The sequence below is a fragment of the Procambarus clarkii genome, chromosome 18 (genome assembly GCF_040958095.1).
Source record: "Procambarus clarkii isolate CNS0578487 chromosome 18, FALCON_Pclarkii_2.0, whole genome shotgun sequence".
Taxonomy (NCBI): Eukaryota; Metazoa; Arthropoda; class Malacostraca; order Decapoda; family Cambaridae; genus Procambarus; species Procambarus clarkii.
In genome coordinates, this window is record NC_091167.1 from 16,411,741 (window position 1) to 16,428,266 (window position 16,526).

The following is a 16,526-nucleotide window of genomic DNA, read 5'->3' on the forward strand; positions in this document are numbered from 1 at the left end:
GTGTGGTACAGTGTACCTGCAGCTGCTGGGTGTTGTTGGGGTGTGTGGTACAGTGTACCTGCAGGTGCTGGGTGTTGCTGGGGTGTGTGGTACAGTGTACCTGCAGCTGCTGGGTGTTGCTGGGGTGTGTGGTACAGTGTACCTACAGCTGCTGGGTGTTGCTGGGGTGTGTGGTACAGTGTACCTGCAGCTGCTGGGTGTTGCTGGGGTGTGTGGTACAGTGTACCTACAGCTGCTGGGTGTTGCTGGGGTGTGTGTGGTGCAGTGTACCTGCAGCTGCTGGGTATTGCTGGGGTGTGTGGTACAGTGTACCTGCAGCTGCTGGGTGTTGCTGGGGTGTGTGGTACAGTGTACCTGCAGCTGCTGGGTGTTGCTGGGGTGTGTGTGGTACAGTGTACCTGCAGCTGCTGGGTGTTGCTGGGGGTGTGTGGTACAGTGTACCTGCAGCTGCTGGGGGGGTGTGGTACAGTGTACCTGCAGCTGCTGGGTGTTGCTGGGGTGTGTGTGGCACAGTGTACCTGCAGCTGCTTGGTGTTGCTGGGGTGTGTGTGGTACAGTTTACCTGCAGCTGCTGGGTGTTGCTGGTGTGTGTGGTACAGTGTACCTGCAGCTGCTGGGTGTTGCTGGGGTGTGTGGTACAGTGTACCTGCAGCTGCTGGGTGTTGCTGGGGTGTGTGGTACAGTGTGCCTGCAGCTGCTGGGTGTTGCTGGGGTGTGTGGTACAGTGTACCTGCAGCTGCTGGGTGTTGCTGGGGTGTGTGGTACAGTGTACCTGCAGCTGCTGGGTGTTGCTGGGGTGTGTGGTACAGTGTACCTGCAGCTGCTGGGTGTTGTTGGGGTGTGGTACAGTGTACCTGCAGCTGCTGGGTGTTGTTGGGGTGTGGTACAGTGTACCTGCAGCTGCTGGGTGTTGTTGGGGTGTGTGGTACAGTGTACCTGCAGGTGCTGGGTGTTGCTGGGGTGTGTGGTACAGTGTACCTGCAGCTGCTGGGTGTTGCTGGGGTGTGTGGTACAGTGTACCTACAGCTGCTGGGTGTTGCTGGGGTGTGTGTGGTACAGTGTACCTGCAGCTGCTGGGTGTTGGTGGTGTGTGTGTGGTACAGTGTACCTGCAGCTGCTAGGTGTTGCTGGGGTGTGGTACAGTGTACCTGCAGCTGCTGGGTGTTGGTGGTGTGTGTGGTACAGTGTACCTGAAGCTGCTAAGTGTTGCTGGGGTGTGTGTGGTACAGTGTACCTGCAACTGCTGGGTGTTGGTGGTGTGTGTGGTACAGTGTACCTGCAGCTGCTGGGTGTTGGTGGTGTGTGTGTGGTACATTGTACCTGCAGCTGCTGGGTGTTGATGGTGTGTGGTACAGTGTACCTGCAGCTGCTGAGTGTTGGTGGTGTGTGGTACAGTGTACCTGCAGCTGCTGGGTGTTAATGGTGTGTGGTACAGTGTACCTGCAGCTGCTTGGTGTTGCTGGGGTGTGTGTGGCACAGTGTACCTGCAGTTGCTTGGTGTTGCTGGGGTGTGTGTGGTACAGTTTACCTGCAGCTGCTGGGTGTTGCTGGTGTGTGTGGTACAGTGTACCTGCAGCTGCTGGGTGTTGCTGGGGTGTGTGGTACAGTGTACCTGCAGCTGCTGGGTGTTGCTGGGGTGTGTGGTACAGTGTGCCTGCAGCTGCTGGGTGTTGCTGGGGTGTGTGGTACAGTGTACCTGCAGCTGCTGGGTGTTGCTGGGGTGTGTGGTACAGTGTACCTGCAGCTGCTGGGTGTTGCTGGGGTGTGTGGTACAGTGTACCTGCAGCTGCTGGGTGTTGTTGGGGTGTGGTACAGTGTACCTGCAGCTGCTGGGTGTTGTTGGGGTGTGGTACAGTGTACCTGCAGCTGCTGGGTGTTGTTGGGGTGTGTGGTACAGTGTACCTGCAGGTGCTGGGTGTTGCTGGGGTGTGTGGTACAGTGTACCTGCAGCTGCTGGGTGTTGCTGGGGTGTGTGGTACAGTGTACCTACAGCTGCTGGGTGTTGCTGGGGTGTGTGTGGTACAGTGTACCTGCAGCTGCTGGGTGTTGGTGGTGTGTGTGTGGTACAGTGTACCTGCAGCTGCTAGGTGTTGCTGGGGTGTGGTACAGTGTACCTGCAGCTGCTGGGTGTTGGTGGTGTGTGTGGTACAGTGTACCTGAAGCTGCTAAGTGTTGCTGGGGTGTGTGTGGTACAGTGTACCTGCAACTGCTGGGTGTTGGTGGTGTGTGTGGTACAGTGTACCTGCAGCTGCTGGGTGTTGGTGGTGTGTGTGTGGTACATTGTACCTGCAGCTGCTGGGTGTTGATGGTGTGTGGTACAGTGTACCTGCAGCTGCTGAGTGTTGGTGGTGTGTGGTACAGTGTACCTGCAGCTGCTGGGTGTTAATGGTGTGTGGTACAGTGTACCTGCAGCTGCTTGGTGTTGGTGGGGGGTGTGGTACCGTGTACCTGCAGCTGTTGGGTGTTGATGTTGTGTGGTACAGTGTACCTGCAGCTGCTGGGTATTGCTGGGGTGTGTGGTACAGTGTACCTGCAACTGCTGGGTGTTGCTGGGTGTGGTACAGTGTATCTGCAGCTGCTGGGTGTTGGTGATGTGTGTGTGGTACAGTGTACCTGCAGCTGCTGGGTGTTGGTGGTGTATGTGTGGTACAGTGTACCTGCAGCTGCTGGGTGTTGGTGGTGTGTGTGTGGTACAGTGTACCTGCAGCTGCTGGATGTTGGTGGTGTGTGTGTGGTACAGTGTACCTGCAGCTGCTGGATGTTGGTGGTGTGTGTATGGTACAGTGTACCTGCTGCTGCTGGGTGTTGGTGGTGTGTGTGTGGTACAGTGTACCTGCAGCTGCTGGGTATTGCTGGGGTGTGTGGTACAGTGTACCTGCAGCTGCTGGGTGTTGCTGGGGTGTGTGTGGTTCAGTGTACCTGCAGCTGCTGGGTATTGCTGGGGTGTGTGGTACAGTGTACCTGCAGCTGCTGGGTGTTGCTAGGGTGTGTGGTACAGTGTACCTGCAGCTGCTGGGTGTTGCTGGGGTGTGTGTGGTACAGTGTACCTGCAGCTGCTGGGTGTTGCTGGGGGTGTGTGGTACAGTGTACCTGCAGCTGCTGGGGGGGTGTGGTACAGTGTACCTGCAGCTGCTGGGTGTTGCTGGGGTGTGTGTGGTACAGTGTACCTGCAGCTGCTTGGTGTTGCTGAGGTGTGTGTGGTACAGTGTACCTGCAGCTGCTGGGTGTTGCTGGTGTGTGTGGTACAGTGTACCTGCAGCTGCTGGGTGTTGCTGGGGTGTGTGGTACAGTGTACCTGCAGCTGCTTGGTGTTGCTGGGGTGTGTGGTACAGTGTGCCTGCAGCTGCTGGGTGTTGCTGGGGTGTGTGGTACAGTGTACCTGCAGCTGCAGGGTGTTGCTGGGGTGTGTGGTACAGTGTACCTACAGCTGCTGGGTGTTGCTGGGGTGTGTGTGGTACAGTGTACCTGCAGCTGCTGGGTGTTGGTGGTGTGTGTGTGGTACAATGTACCTGCAGCTGCTAGGTGTTGCTGGGGTGTGGTACAGTGTACCTGCAGCTGCTGGGTGTTGCTGGGGTATGGTACAGTGTACCTGCAGCTGCTGGGTGTTGCTGGGGTGTGGTACAGTGTACCTGCAGCTGCTGGGTGTTGCTGGGGTGTGGTACAGTGTACCTGCAGCTGCTGGGTGTTGCTGGGGTGTGTGGTACAGTGTACCTGCAGCTGCTGGGTGTTGCTGGGGTGTGGTACAATGTACCTGCAGCTGCTGGGTGTTGCTGGGGTGTGTGGTACAGTGTACCTGCAGCTGCTGGGTGTTGTTGGGGTGTGGTACAGTGTACCTGCAGCTGCTGGGTGTTGTTGGGGTGTGGTACAGTGTACCTGCAGCTGCTGGGTGTTGTTGGGGTGTGTGGTACAGTGTACCTGCAGGTGCTGGGTGTTGCTGGGGTGTGTGGTACAGTGTACCTGCAGCTGCTGGGTGTTGCTGGGGTGTGTGGTACAGTGTACCTACAGCTGCTGGGTGTTGCTGGGGTGTGTGTGGTACAGTGTACCTGCAGCTGCTGGGTGTTGGTGGTGTGTGTGTGGTACAGTGTACCTGCAGCTGCTAGGTGTTGCTGGGGTGTGGTACACTGTACCTGCAGCTGCTGGGTGTTGGTGGTGTGTGTGGTACAGTGTACCTGAAGCTGCTAAGTGTTGCTGGGGTGTGTGTGGTACAGTGTACTTGCAACTGCTGGGTGTTGGTGGTGTGTGTGGTACAGTGTACCTGCAGCTGCTGGGTGTTGGTGGTGTGTGTGTGGTACATTGTACCTGCAGCTGCTGGGTGTTGATGGTGTGTGGTACAGTGTACCTGCAGCTGCTGAGTGTTGGTGGTGTGTGGTACAGTGTACCTGCAGCTGCTGGGTGTTAATGGTGTGTGGTACAGTGTACCTGCAGCTGCTTGGTGTTGGTGGGGGGTGTGGTACCGTGTACCTGCAGCTGTTGGGTGTTGATGTTGTGTGGTACAGTGTACCTGCAGCTGCTGGGTATTGCTGGGGTGTGTGGTACAGTGTACCTGCAACTGCTGGGTGTTGCTGGGTGTGGTACAGTGTATCTGCAGCTGCTGGGTGTTGGTGATGTGTGTGTGGTACAGTGTACCTGCAGCTGCTGGGTGTTGGTGGTGTATGTGTGGTACAGTGTACCTGCAGCTGCTGGGTGTTGGTGGTGTGTGTGTGGTACAGTGTACCTGCAGCTGCTGGATGTTGGTGGTGTGTGTGTGGTACAGTGTACCTGCAGCTGCTGGATGTTGGTGGTGTGTGTATGGTACAGTGTACCTGCTGCTGCTGGGTGTTGGTGGTGTGTGTGTGGTACAGTGTACCTGCAGCTGCTGGGTATTGCTGGGGTGTGTGGTACAGTGTACCTGCAGCTGCTGGGTGTTGCTGGGGTGTGTGTGGTACAGTGTACCTGCAGCTGCTGGGTATTGCTGGGGTGTGTGGTACAGTGTACCTGCAGCTGCTGGGTGTTGCTAGGTTGTGTGGTACAGTGTACCTGCAGCTGCTGGGTGTTGCTGGGGTGTGTGTGGTACAGTGTACCTGCAGCTGCTGGGTGTTGCTGGGGGTGTGTGGTACAGTGTACCTGCAGCTGCTGGGGGGGTGTGGTACAGTGTACCTGCAGCTGCTGGGTGTTGCTGGGGTGTGTGTGGTACAGTGTACCTGCAGCTGCTTGGTGTTGCTGAGGTGTGTGTGGTACAGTGTACCTGCAGCTGCTGGGTGTTGCTGGTGTGTGTGGTACAGTGTACCTGCAGCTGCTGGGTGTTGCTGGGGTGTGTGGTACAGTGTACCTGCAGCTGCTGGGTGTTGCTGGGGTGTGTGGTACAGTGTGCCTGCAGCTGCTGGGTGTTGCTGGGGTGTGTGGTACAGTGTACCTGCAGCTGCAGGGTGTTGCTGGGGTGTGTGGTACAGTGTACCTACAGCTGCTGGGTGTTGCTGGGGTGTGTGTGGTACAGTGTACCTGCAGCTGCTGGGTGTTGGTGGTGTGTGTGTGGTACAGTGTACCTGCAGCTGCTAGGTGTTGCTGGGGTGTGGTACAGTGTACCTGCAGCTGCTGGGTGTTGCTGGGGTATGGTACAGTGTACCTGCAGCTGCTGGGTGTTGCTGGGGTGTGGTACAGTGTACCTGCAGCTGCTAGGTGTTGCTGGGGTGTGGTACAGTGTACCTGCAGCTGCTGGGTGTTGCTGGGGTGTGTGGTACAGTGTACCTGCAGCTGCTGGGTGTTGCTGGGGTGTGGTACAGTGTACCTGCAGCTGCTGGGTGTTGCTGGGGTGTGTGGTACAGTGTACCTGCAGCTGCTGGGTGTTGCTAGGGTGTGTGGTACAGTGTACCTGCAGCTGCTGGGTGTTGCTGGGGTGTGGTACAGTGTACCTGCAGCTGCTGGGTGTTGCTGGGGTGTGTGGTACAGTGTACCTGCAGCTGCTGGGTGTTGCTGGGGTGTGGTACAGTGTGCCTGCAGCTGCTGGGTGTTGCTGGGGTGTGTGGTACAGTGTACCTGCAGCTGCTGGGTGTTGGTGGTGTGTGTGTGGTACAGTGTATCTGCAACTGCTGGGTGTTGCTGGTGTGGTACAGTGTATCTGCAGCTGCTGGGTGTTGGTGATGTGTGTGTGGTACAGTGTACCTGCAGCTGCTGGGTGTTGGTGGTGTATGTGTGGTACAGTGTACCTGCAGCTGCTGGGTGTTGGTGGTGTGTGTGTGGTACAGTGTACCTGCAGCTGCTGGATGTTGGTGGTGTGTGTGTGGTACAGTGTACCTGCAGCTGCTGGATGTTGGTGGTGTGTGTATGGTACAGTGTACCTGCTGCTGCTGGGTGTTGGTGGTGTGTGTGTGGTACAGTGTACCTGCAGCTGCTGGGTGTTGTTGGGGTGTGTGGTACAGTGTACCTGCAGCTGCTGGGTGTTGCTGGGGTGTGTGGTACAGTGTACCTGCAGCTGCTGGGTGTTGCTGGGGTGTGTGGTACAGTGTACCTACAGCTGCTGGGTGTTGCTGGGGTGTGTGTGGTACAGTGTACCTGCAGCTGCTGGGTGTTGGTGGTGTGTGTGGTACAGTGTACCTGCAGCTGCTAGGTGTTGCTGGGGTGTGGTACACTGTACCTGCAGCTGCTGGGTGTTGGTGGTGTGTGTGGTACAGTGTACCTGAAGCTGCTAAGTGTTGCTGGGGTGTGTGTGGTACAGTGTACCTGCAACTGCTGGGTGTTGGTGGTGTGTGTGGTACAGTGTACCTGCAGCTGCTGGGTGTTGGTGGTGTGTGTGTGGTACATTGTACCTGCAGCTGCTGGGTGTTGATGGTGTGTGGTACAGTGTACCTGCAGCTGCTGAGTGTTGGTGGTGTGTGGTACAGTGTACCTGCAGCTGCTGGGTGTTAATGGTGTGTGGTACAGTGTACCTGCAGCTGCTTGGTGTTGGTGGGGGGTGTGGTACCGTGTACCTGCAGCTGTTGGGTGTTGATGTTGTGTGGTACAGTGTACCTGCAGCTGCTGGGTATTGCTGGGGTGTGTGGTACAGTGTACCTGCAACTGCTGGGTGTTGCTGGGTGTGGTACAGTGTATCTGCAGCTGCTGGGTGTTGGTGATGTGTGTGTGGTACAGTGTACCTGCAGCTGCTGGGTGTTGGTGGTGTATGTGTGGTACAGTGTACCTGCAGCTGCTGGGTGTTGGTGGTGTGTGTGTGGTACAGTGTACCTGCAGCTGCTGGATGTTGGTGGTGTGTGTGTGGTACAGTGTACCTGCAGCTGCTGGATGTTGGTGGTGTGTGTATGGTACAGTGTACCTGCTGCTGCTGGGTGTTGGTGGTGTGTGTGTGGTACAGTGTACCTGCAGCTGCTGGGTATTGCTGGGGTGTGTGGTACAGTGTACCTGCAGCTGCTGGGTGTTGCTGGGGTGTGTGTGGTACAGTGTACCTGCAGCTGCTGGGTATTGCTGGGGTGTGTGGTACAGTGTACCTGCAGCTGCTGGGTGTTGCTAGGTTGTGTGGTACAGTGTACCTGCAGCTGCTGGGTGTTGCTGGGGTGTGTGTGGTACAGTGTACCTGCAGCTGCTGGGTGTTGCTGGGGGTGTGTGGTACAGTGTACCTGCAGCTGCTGGGGGGGTGTGGTACAGTGTACCTGCAGCTGCTGGGTGTTGCTGGGGTGTGTGTGGTACAGTGTACCTGCAGCTGCTTGGTGTTGCTGAGGTGTGTGTGGTACAGTGTACCTGCAGCTGCTGGGTGTTGCTGGTGTGTGTGGTACAGTGTACCTGCAGCTGCTGGGTGTTGCTGGGGTGTGTGGTACAGTGTACCTGCAGCTGCTGGGTGTTGCTGGGGTGTGTGGTACAGTGTGCCTGCAGCTGCTGGGTGTTGCTGGGGTGTGTGGTACAGTGTACCTGCAGCTGCAGGGTGTTGCTGGGGTGTGTGGTACAGTGTACCTACAGCTGCTGGGTGTTCCTGGGGTGTGTGTGGTACAGTGTACCTGCAGCTGCTGGGTGTTGGTGGTGTGTGTGTGGTACAGTGTACCTGCAGCTGCTAGGTGTTGCTGGGGTGTGGTACAGTGTACCTGCAGCTGCTGGGTGTTGCTGGGGTATGGTACAGTGTACCTGCAGCTGCTGGGTGTTGCTGGGGTGTGGTACAGTGTACCTGCAGCTGCTGGGTGTTGCTGGGGTGTGGTACAGTGTACCTGCAGCTGCTGGGTGTTGCTGGGGTGTGTGGTACAGTGTACCTGCAGCTGCTGGGTGTTGCTGGGGTGTGGTACAGTGTACCTGCAGCTGCTGGGTGTTGCTGGGGTGTGTGGTACAGTGTACCTGCAGCTGCTGGGTGTTGCTAGGGTGTGTGGTACAGTGTACCTGCAGCTGCTGGGTGTTGCTGGGGTGTGGTACAGTGTACCTGCAGCTGCTGGGTGTTGCTGGGGTGTGTGGTACAGTGTACCTGCAGCTGCTGGGTGTTGCTGGGGTGTGGTACAGTGTGCCTGCAGCTGCTGGGTGTTGCTGGGGTGTGTGGTACAGTGTACCTGCAGCTGCTGGGTGTTGGTGGTGTGTGTGTGGTACAGTGTATCTGCAACTGCTGGGTGTTGCTGGTGTGGTACAGTGTATCTGCAGCTGCTGGGTGTTGGTGATGTGTGTGTGGTACAGTGTACCTGCAGCTGCTGGGTGTTGGTGGTGTATGTGTGGTACAGTGTACCTGCAGCTGCTGGGTGTTGGTGGTGTGTGTGTGGTACAGTGTACCTGCAGCTGCTGGATGTTGGTGGTGTGTGTGTGGTACAGTGTACCTGCAGCTGCTGGATGTTGGTGGTGTGTGTATGGTACAGTGTACCTGCTGCTGCTGGGTGTTGGTGGTGTGTGTGTGGTACAGTGTACCTGCAGCTGCTGGGTATTGCTGGGGTGTGTGGTACAGTGTACCTACAGCTGCTGGGTGTTGCTGGGGTGTGTGTGGTACAGTGTACCTGCAGCTGCTGGGTATTGCTGGGGTGTGTGGTACAGTGTACCTGCAGCTGCTGGGTGTTGCTGGGGTGTGTGGTACAGTGTACCTGCAGCTGCTGGGTGTTGCTGGGGTGTGTGTGGTACAGTGTACCTGCAGCTGCTGGGTGTTGCTGGGGGTGTGTGGTACAGTGTACCTGCAGCTGCTGGGGGGGTGTGGTACAGTGTACCTGCAGCTGCTGGGTGTTGCTGGGGTGTGTGTGGTACAGTGTACCTGCAGCTGCTTGGTGTTGCTGGGGTGTGTGTGGTACAGTGTACCTGCAGCTGCTGGGTGTTGCTGGTGTGTGTGGTACAGTGTACCTGCAGCTGCTGGGTGTTGCTGGGGTGTGTGGTACAGTGTACCTGCAGCTGCTGGGTGTTGCTGGGGTGTGTGGTACAGTGTACCTGCAGCTGCTGGGTGTTGCTGGGGTGTGTGGTACAGTGTACCTGCAGCTGCTGGGTGTTGTTGGGGTGTGGTACAGTGTACCTGCAGCTGCTGGGTGTTGTTGGGGTGTGGTACAGTGTACCTGCAGCTTCTGGGTGTTGTTGGGGTGTGTGGTACAGTGTACCTGCAGGTGCTGGGTGTTGCTGGGGTGTGTGGTACAGTGTACCTGCAGCTGCTGGGTGTTGCTGGGGTGTGTGGTACAGTGTACCTGCAGCTGCTGGGTGTTTCTGGGGTGTGTGTGGTACAGTGTACCTGCAGCTGCTGGGTGTTGGTGGTGTGTGTGTGGTACAGTGTACCTGCAGCTGCTAGGTGTTGCTGGGGTGTGGTACAGTGTACCTGCAGCTGCTGGGTGTTGCTGGGGTGTGGTACAGTGTACCTGCAGCTGCTGGGTGTTGCTGGGGTGTGTGGTACAGTGTACCTGCAGCTGCTGGGTGTTGCTGGGGTGTGGTACAGTGTACCTGCAGCTGCTGGGTGTTGCTGGGGTGTGTGGTACAGTGTACCTGCAGCTGCTGGGTGTTGCTAGGGTGTGTGGTACAGTGTACCTGCAGCTGCTGGGTGTTGCTGGGGTGTGGTACAGTGTACCTGCAGCTGCTGGGTGTTGCTGGGGTGTGTGGTACAGTGTACCTGCAGCTGCTGGGTGTTGCTGGGGTGTGGTACAGTGTACCTGCAGCTGCTGGGTGTTGCTGGGGTGTGTGGTACAGTGTACCTGCAGCTGCTGTGTGTTGCTGGGGTGTGTGGTACAGTGTACCTGCAGCTGCTGGGTGTTGCTGGGGTGTGTGGTACAGTGTACCTGCAGCTGCTGGGTGTTGCTAGGGTGTGGTACAGTGTACCTGCAGGTGCTGGGTGTTGCTGGGGTGTGTGGTACAGTGTACCTGCAGGTGCTGGGTGTTGCTGGGGTGTGTGGTACAGTGTACCTGCAGCTGTTGGGTGTTGTTGGGGTGTGGTACAGTGTACCTGCAGCTGCTGGGTGTTGTTGGGGTGTGGTACAGTGTACCTGCAGCTGCTGGGTGTTGTTGGGGTGTGGTACAGTGTACCTGCAGCTGTTAGGTGTTGCTGGGGTGTGGTACAGTGTACCTGCAGCTGCTGGGTGTTATTGGGGTGTGTGGTACAGTGTACCTTCAGGTGCTGGGTGTTGCTGGGGTGTGTGGTACAGTGTACCTGCAGTTGCTGGGTGTTGCTGGGGTGTGTGGTACAGTGTACCTGCAGCTGCTGGGTGTTGCTGGGGTGTGTGGTACAGTGTACCTGCAGCTGCTGGGTGTTTCTGGGGTGTGTGGTACAGTGTGCCTGCAGCTGCTGGGTGTTATTGGGGTGTGTGGTACAGTGTACCTGCAGGTGCTGGGTGTTGCTGGGGTGTGTGGTACAGTGTACCTGCAGTTGCTGGGTGTTGCTGGGGTGTGTGGTACAGTGTACCTGCAGCTGCTGGGTGTTGCTGGGGTGTGTGGTACAGTGTACCTGCAGTTGCTGGGTGTTGCTGGGGTGTGTGGTACAGTGTACCTGCAACTGCTGTGTGTTGCTGGGGTGTGTGGTACAGTGTACCTGCAGCTGCTGGGTGTTGCTTGGGTGTGTGGTACAGTGTACCTGCAGCTGTTGGGTGTTGTTGGGGTGTGGTACAGTGTACCTGCAGCTGCTGGGTGTTGTTGGGGTGTGGTACAGTGTCCCTGCAGCTGCTGGGTGTTGCTGGGGGGTGTGGTACAGTGTACCTGCAGCTGCTGGGTGTTGTTGGGGTGTGGTACAGTGTACCTGCAGCTGCTGGGTGTTGCTGGGGTGTGGTGCAGTGTACCTGCAGCTGCTGGGTGTTGCTGGGGTGTGTGGTACAGTGTACCTGCAGCTGCTGGGTGTTGCTAGGGTGTGTGGTACAGTGTACCTGCAGCTGCTGGGTGTTGCTGGGGTGTGGTACAGTGTACCTGCAGCTGCTGGGTGTTGCTGGGGTGTGGTACAGTGTACCTGCAGCTGCTGGGTGTTGCTGGGGTGTGTGGTACAGTGCACCTGCAGCTGCTGGGTGTTGCTGGGGTGTGGTACAGTGTACCTGCAGGTGCTGGGTGTTGCTGGGGGGTGTGGTACAGTGTACCTGCAGCTGCTGGGTGTTGCTGGGGTGTGGTACAGTGTACCTGCAGCTGCTGGGTGTTGCTGGGGTGTGTGGTACAGTGTACCTGCAACTGCTGGGTGTTGCTGGGGTGTGGTACAGTGTACCTGCAGCTGCTGGGTGTTGCTGGGGGGTGTGGTACAGTGTACCTGCAGCTGCTGGGTGTTGCTGGGGTGTGGTATAGTGTACCTGCAGGTGCTGGGTGTTGCTGGGGGGTGTGGTACAGTGTACCTGCAGCTGCTGGGTGTTGCTGGGGTGTGGTATAGTGTACCTGCAGGTGCTGGGTGTTGCTGGGGGGTGTGGTACAGTGTACCTGCAGCTGCTGGGTGTTGCTGGGGTGTGGTACAGTGTACCTGCAGCTGCTGGGTGTTGCTGGGGTGTGTGGTACAGTGTACCTGCAGCTGCTGGGTGTTGCTGGGGGTGTGGTACAGTGTACCTGCAGCTGCTGGGTGTTGCTGGGGTGTGTGGTACAGTGTACCTGCAGCTGCTGGGTGTTGCTGGGGTGTGTGGTACAGTGTACCTGCAGCTGCTGGGTGTTGCTGGGGGGTGTGGTACAGTGTACCTGCAGCTGCTGGGTGTTGCTGGGGGGTGTGGTACAGTGTACCTGCAGCTGCTGGGTGTTGCTGGGGGGTGTGGTACTTTGTACCACCAGCTGCTGGGTGTTGCTGGGGGGTGTGGTATAGTGTACCTGCAGCTGCTGGGTGTTGCTGGGGTGTGGTACAGTGTACCTGCAGCTGCTGGGTGTTGCTGGGGTGTGGTATAGTGTACCTGCAGGTGCTGGGTGTTGCTGGGGGGTGTGGTATAGTGTACCTGCAGCTGCTGGGTGTTGCTGGGGTGTGGTACAGTGTACCTGCAGCTGCTGGGTGTTGCTGGGGTGTGGTACAGTGTACCTGCAGCTGCTGGGTGTTGCTGGGGTGTGGTACAGTGTACCTGCAGCTGCTGGGTGTTGCTGGGGGGTGTGGTACAGTGTACCTGCAGTTGCTGGGTGTTGCTGGGGGGTGTGGTACAGTGTACCTGCAGCTGCTGGGTGTTGCTGGGGGGTGTGGTACAGTGTACCTGCAGCTGCTGGGTGTTGCTGGGGGTGTGGTACAGTGTACCTGCAGCTGCTGGGTGTTGCTGGGGTGTGGTACAGTGTACCTGCAGCTGCTGGGTGTTGCTGGGGTGTGGTACAGTGTACCTGCAGCTGCTGGGTGTTGCTGGGGTGTGGTACAGTGTACCTGCAGCTGCTGGGTGTTGCTGGGGTGTGGTACAGTGTACCTGCAGCTGCTGGGTGTTGCTGGGGTGTGGTACAGTGTACCTGCAGCTGCTGGGTGTTGCTGGGGTGTGTGGTACAGTGTACCTGCAGCTGCTGGGTGTTGCTGGGGTGTGGTACAGTGTACCTGCAGCTGCTGGGTGTTGCTGGGGTGTGGTACAGTGTACCTGCAGCTGCTGGGTGTTGCTGGGGGGTGTGGTACAGTGTACCTGCAGCTGCTGGGTGTTGCTGGGGGGTGTGGTACAGTGTACCTGCAGCTGCTGGGTGTTGCTGGGGTGTGGTACAGTGTACCTGCAGCTGCTGGGTGTTGCTGGGGTGTGGTACAGTGTACCTGCAGCTGCTGGGTGTTGCTGGGGTGTGGTACAGTGTACCTGCAGCTGCTGGGGTGTGGTACAGTGTACCTGCAGCTGCTGGGTGTTGCTGGGGGGTGTAAATAATATATTATTTTTATTATATTTTATTTATACTGACTGCTGTTGTATTTGGAATGATAACTACAGTATTTACTCTATCTGTAATTAAGAGCGGTTGTTAAGGTGAACAGGTAGACGAAGGTACGAATTGTCAGGATATATATGTTTCTGTCCGCGAGCAGGATAGGCGTCGTTGGGGTCTTTGCAAGGAATCCTCATACTAACCTTATACTCACAGTCCCATATATTGACTCACACTGGAATTACTCTCCCATCATAATGTCGACTCCGTTCCAATGTTGATGTTTCCTGGGAGTCGAAGTCGAAGAGGTTAGGTTCGGGTTCCCAGGCTTGTGTTAGGGTAAACTGTTGTAGTGTTGACGAGGCGGGAGATGGAGAGAGTTGCGGAGAGTACACAGCGTGTGTGTGTGTGTGTCCACAGCACGGGCTGGCTATCATCCACCGGGACATCAAGGCTGAGAACGTCTTCGTAGCCAGGTCGGGTCTGGTCAAGCTGGGCGACTTCGGCTTCTCCACCCGCGTCACCAGCCTCCACCAGCAGCTGAGTACCTTCTGTGGCTCCCCGCCCTACGCCGCCCCCGAGCTCTATAAGGTGGGTGTGGCTCTACGTCCGGTAGTGGGTGTGGCTCTACGTCTGTGAGGGGGTGTGGCTCTACGTCTGTGAGGGGGTGTGGCTCTAGATGTGTGAGTGGGTGTGGCTCTACGTCTGTGAGTGGGTGTGGCTCTAGATGTGTGAGTGGGTGTGGCTCTAGATGTGTGAGTGGGTGTGGCTCTACGTCTGTGAGTGGGTGTGGCTCTAGATGTGTGAGTGGGTGTGGCTCTACGTCTGTGAGTGGGTGTGGCTCTAGATGTGTGAGTGGGTGTGGCTCTACGTCCGTGAGTGGGTGTGGCTCTAGATGTGTGAGTGGGTGTGGCTCTACGTCTGTGAGTGGGTGTGGCTCTAGATGTGTGAGTGGGTGTGGCTCTACGTCTGTAAATGGGAGTGGCTCTACCTGTGAGTGGGTGTGGCTCTACGTCCGTGAGTGGGTGTGGCTCTACGTCCGGGAGTGGGTGTGGCTCTACGTCCGTGAGTGGGTGTGGCTCTACGTGTGAGAGTGGGTGTGGCTCTACGTCTGTGAGTGGGTGTGGCTCTACGTCTGTGAGTGGATGTGGCTCTACGTCTGAGAGGGGGTGTGGCTCTAGATGTGTGAGTGGGTGTGGCTCTAGGTCTGTGAGTGGGTGTGGCTCTAGATGTGTGAGTGGGTGTGGCTCTAGATGTGTGAGTGGGTGTGGCTCTACGTCTGTGAGTGGGTGTGGATCTAGATGTGTGAGTGGGTGTGGCTCTACGTCTGTGAGTGGGTGTGGCTCTAGATGTGTGAGTGGGTGTGGCTCTACGTCCGTGAGTGGGTGTGGCTCTAGATGTGTGAGTGGGTGTGGCTCTACGTCTGTGAGTGGGTGTGGCTCTAGATGTGTGAGTGGGTGTGGCTCTACGTCTGTGAGTGGGAGTGGCTCTACCTGTGAGTGGGTGTGGCTCTACGTCCGTGAGTGGGTGTGGCTCTACGTCCGGGAGTGGGTGTGGCTCTACGTCTGAGAGTGGGTGTGGCTCTACGTGTGTGAGTGGGTGTGGCTCTACGTGTGTGAGTGGGTGTGGCTCTACGTCTGTGAGTGGGTGTGGCTCTACGTGTGAGTGGGTGAGGCTCTACGTCTGTGAGTGGGTGTGGCTCTACGTGTGTGAGTGGGTGTGGCTCTACGTCTGTGAGTGGGTGTGGCTCTACGTGTGAGTGGGTGTGGCTCTACGTGTGTGAGTGGGTTTAGCTCTACGTGTGTGAGTGGGTGTGGCTCTACGTCCGTGAGTGGGTGTGGCTCTAGATGTGTGAGTGGGTGTGGCTCTAGATGTGTGAGTGGGTGTGGCTCTAGATGTGTGAGTGGGTGTGGCTCTACGTCTGTGAGTGGGTGTGGCTCTACGTCTGTGAGTGGGTGTGGCTCTACGTCTGTGAGTGGGTGTGGCTCTACGTCTGTGAGTGGGTGTGGCTCTACGTGTGTGAGTGGGTGTGGCTATGGATGTGTGAGTGGGTGTGGCTCTTCGTCCGTGAGTGGGTGTGGCTTATCCCACAGTACTGTCCCACAAGCAACAGACAGCCCCCACAGTACTGTCACACAAGCAACAGACAGCCCCCCACAGTACTGTCACACAAGCAACAGACAGCCCCCCACAGTACTGTCACACAAGCAACAGAAAGCCCCCCACAGTACTGTCACTCAAGCAACAGACAGCCCCCACAGTTCTCTCACACAAGCAACAGACAGCCCCCACAGTACTGTCACACAAGCAACAGACAGCCCCCCCACAGTACTGTCACACAAGCAACAGACAGCCCCACCCCCACAGTACTGTCACACAAGCACCAGACAGCCCCCCACAGTACTGTCACACAAGCACCAGACAGCCCCCCACAGTACTGTCACTCAAGCAACAGAAAGCCCCCACAGTACTGTCACACAAGCAACAGACAGCCCCCACAGTAGTCACACAAGCAACAGACAGCCCCCCACAGTACTGTCACACAAGCAACAGACAGCCCCCCACAGTACTGTCACTCAAGCAACAGAACCCCCCACAATACTGTCACACAAGCAACAGACAGCCCCCCCACAGTACTGTCACTTAAGCAACAGAAAGCCCCCACAGTACTGTCACTCGAGCAACAGACAGCCCCCCCACAGTACTGTCACTTAAGCAACAGACAGCCCCCCACAGTACTGTCACTCAAGCAACAGAAAGCCCCCACAGTACTGTCACTCAAGCAACAGACAGCCCCACACAGTACTGTCACTTAAGCAACAGACAGACCCCCACAGTACTGTCACACAAGCAACAGAAAGCCCCCACAGTACTGTCACACAAGCAACAGACAGCCCCCACAGTACTGTCACACAAGCAACAGACAGCCCCCCACAGTACTGTCACTTAAGCAACCGACAGCCCCCACAGTACTGTCACACAAGCAACAGACTGCCCACCACAGTACTGTCACTTAAGCAACAGACAGCCCCCACAGTACTGTCACACAAGCAACAGACAGCCCCCCACAGTACTGTCACTTAAGCAACAGACAGCCCCCACAGTACTGTCACTCAAGCAACAGACAGCCCCCACAGTACTGTCACACAAGCAACAGACAGCCCCCACAGTACTGTCACACAAGCACCAGACAGCCCCCCACAGTACTGTCACACAAGCAACAGGCAGCCCCCACAGTACTGTCACAAGCAACAGACAGCCCCTACAGTACTGTCACACAAGCAACAGACAGCTTCCACAGTACTGTCACACAAGCAACAGACAGCCCCCACAGTACTGTCACACAAGCAACAGACAGCCCCCACAGTACT

General features: G+C 57.2%; 1 protein-coding gene across 1 annotated transcript in view; it reads left to right on the top strand.

The window, feature by feature from the left end:
* Positions 1-16,526, top strand: part of LOC123754488 (serine/threonine-protein kinase NIM1) — a 414,954-nt gene that overhangs the window by 363,188 nt on the left and 35,240 nt on the right. The window contains exon 6 of the mRNA XM_045736934.2: positions 13,576-13,746. Coding sequence (XP_045592890.2) covers positions 13,576-13,746 — 171 coding nt within the window. The remainder of the gene's footprint in view (positions 1-13,575; positions 13,747-16,526) is intronic.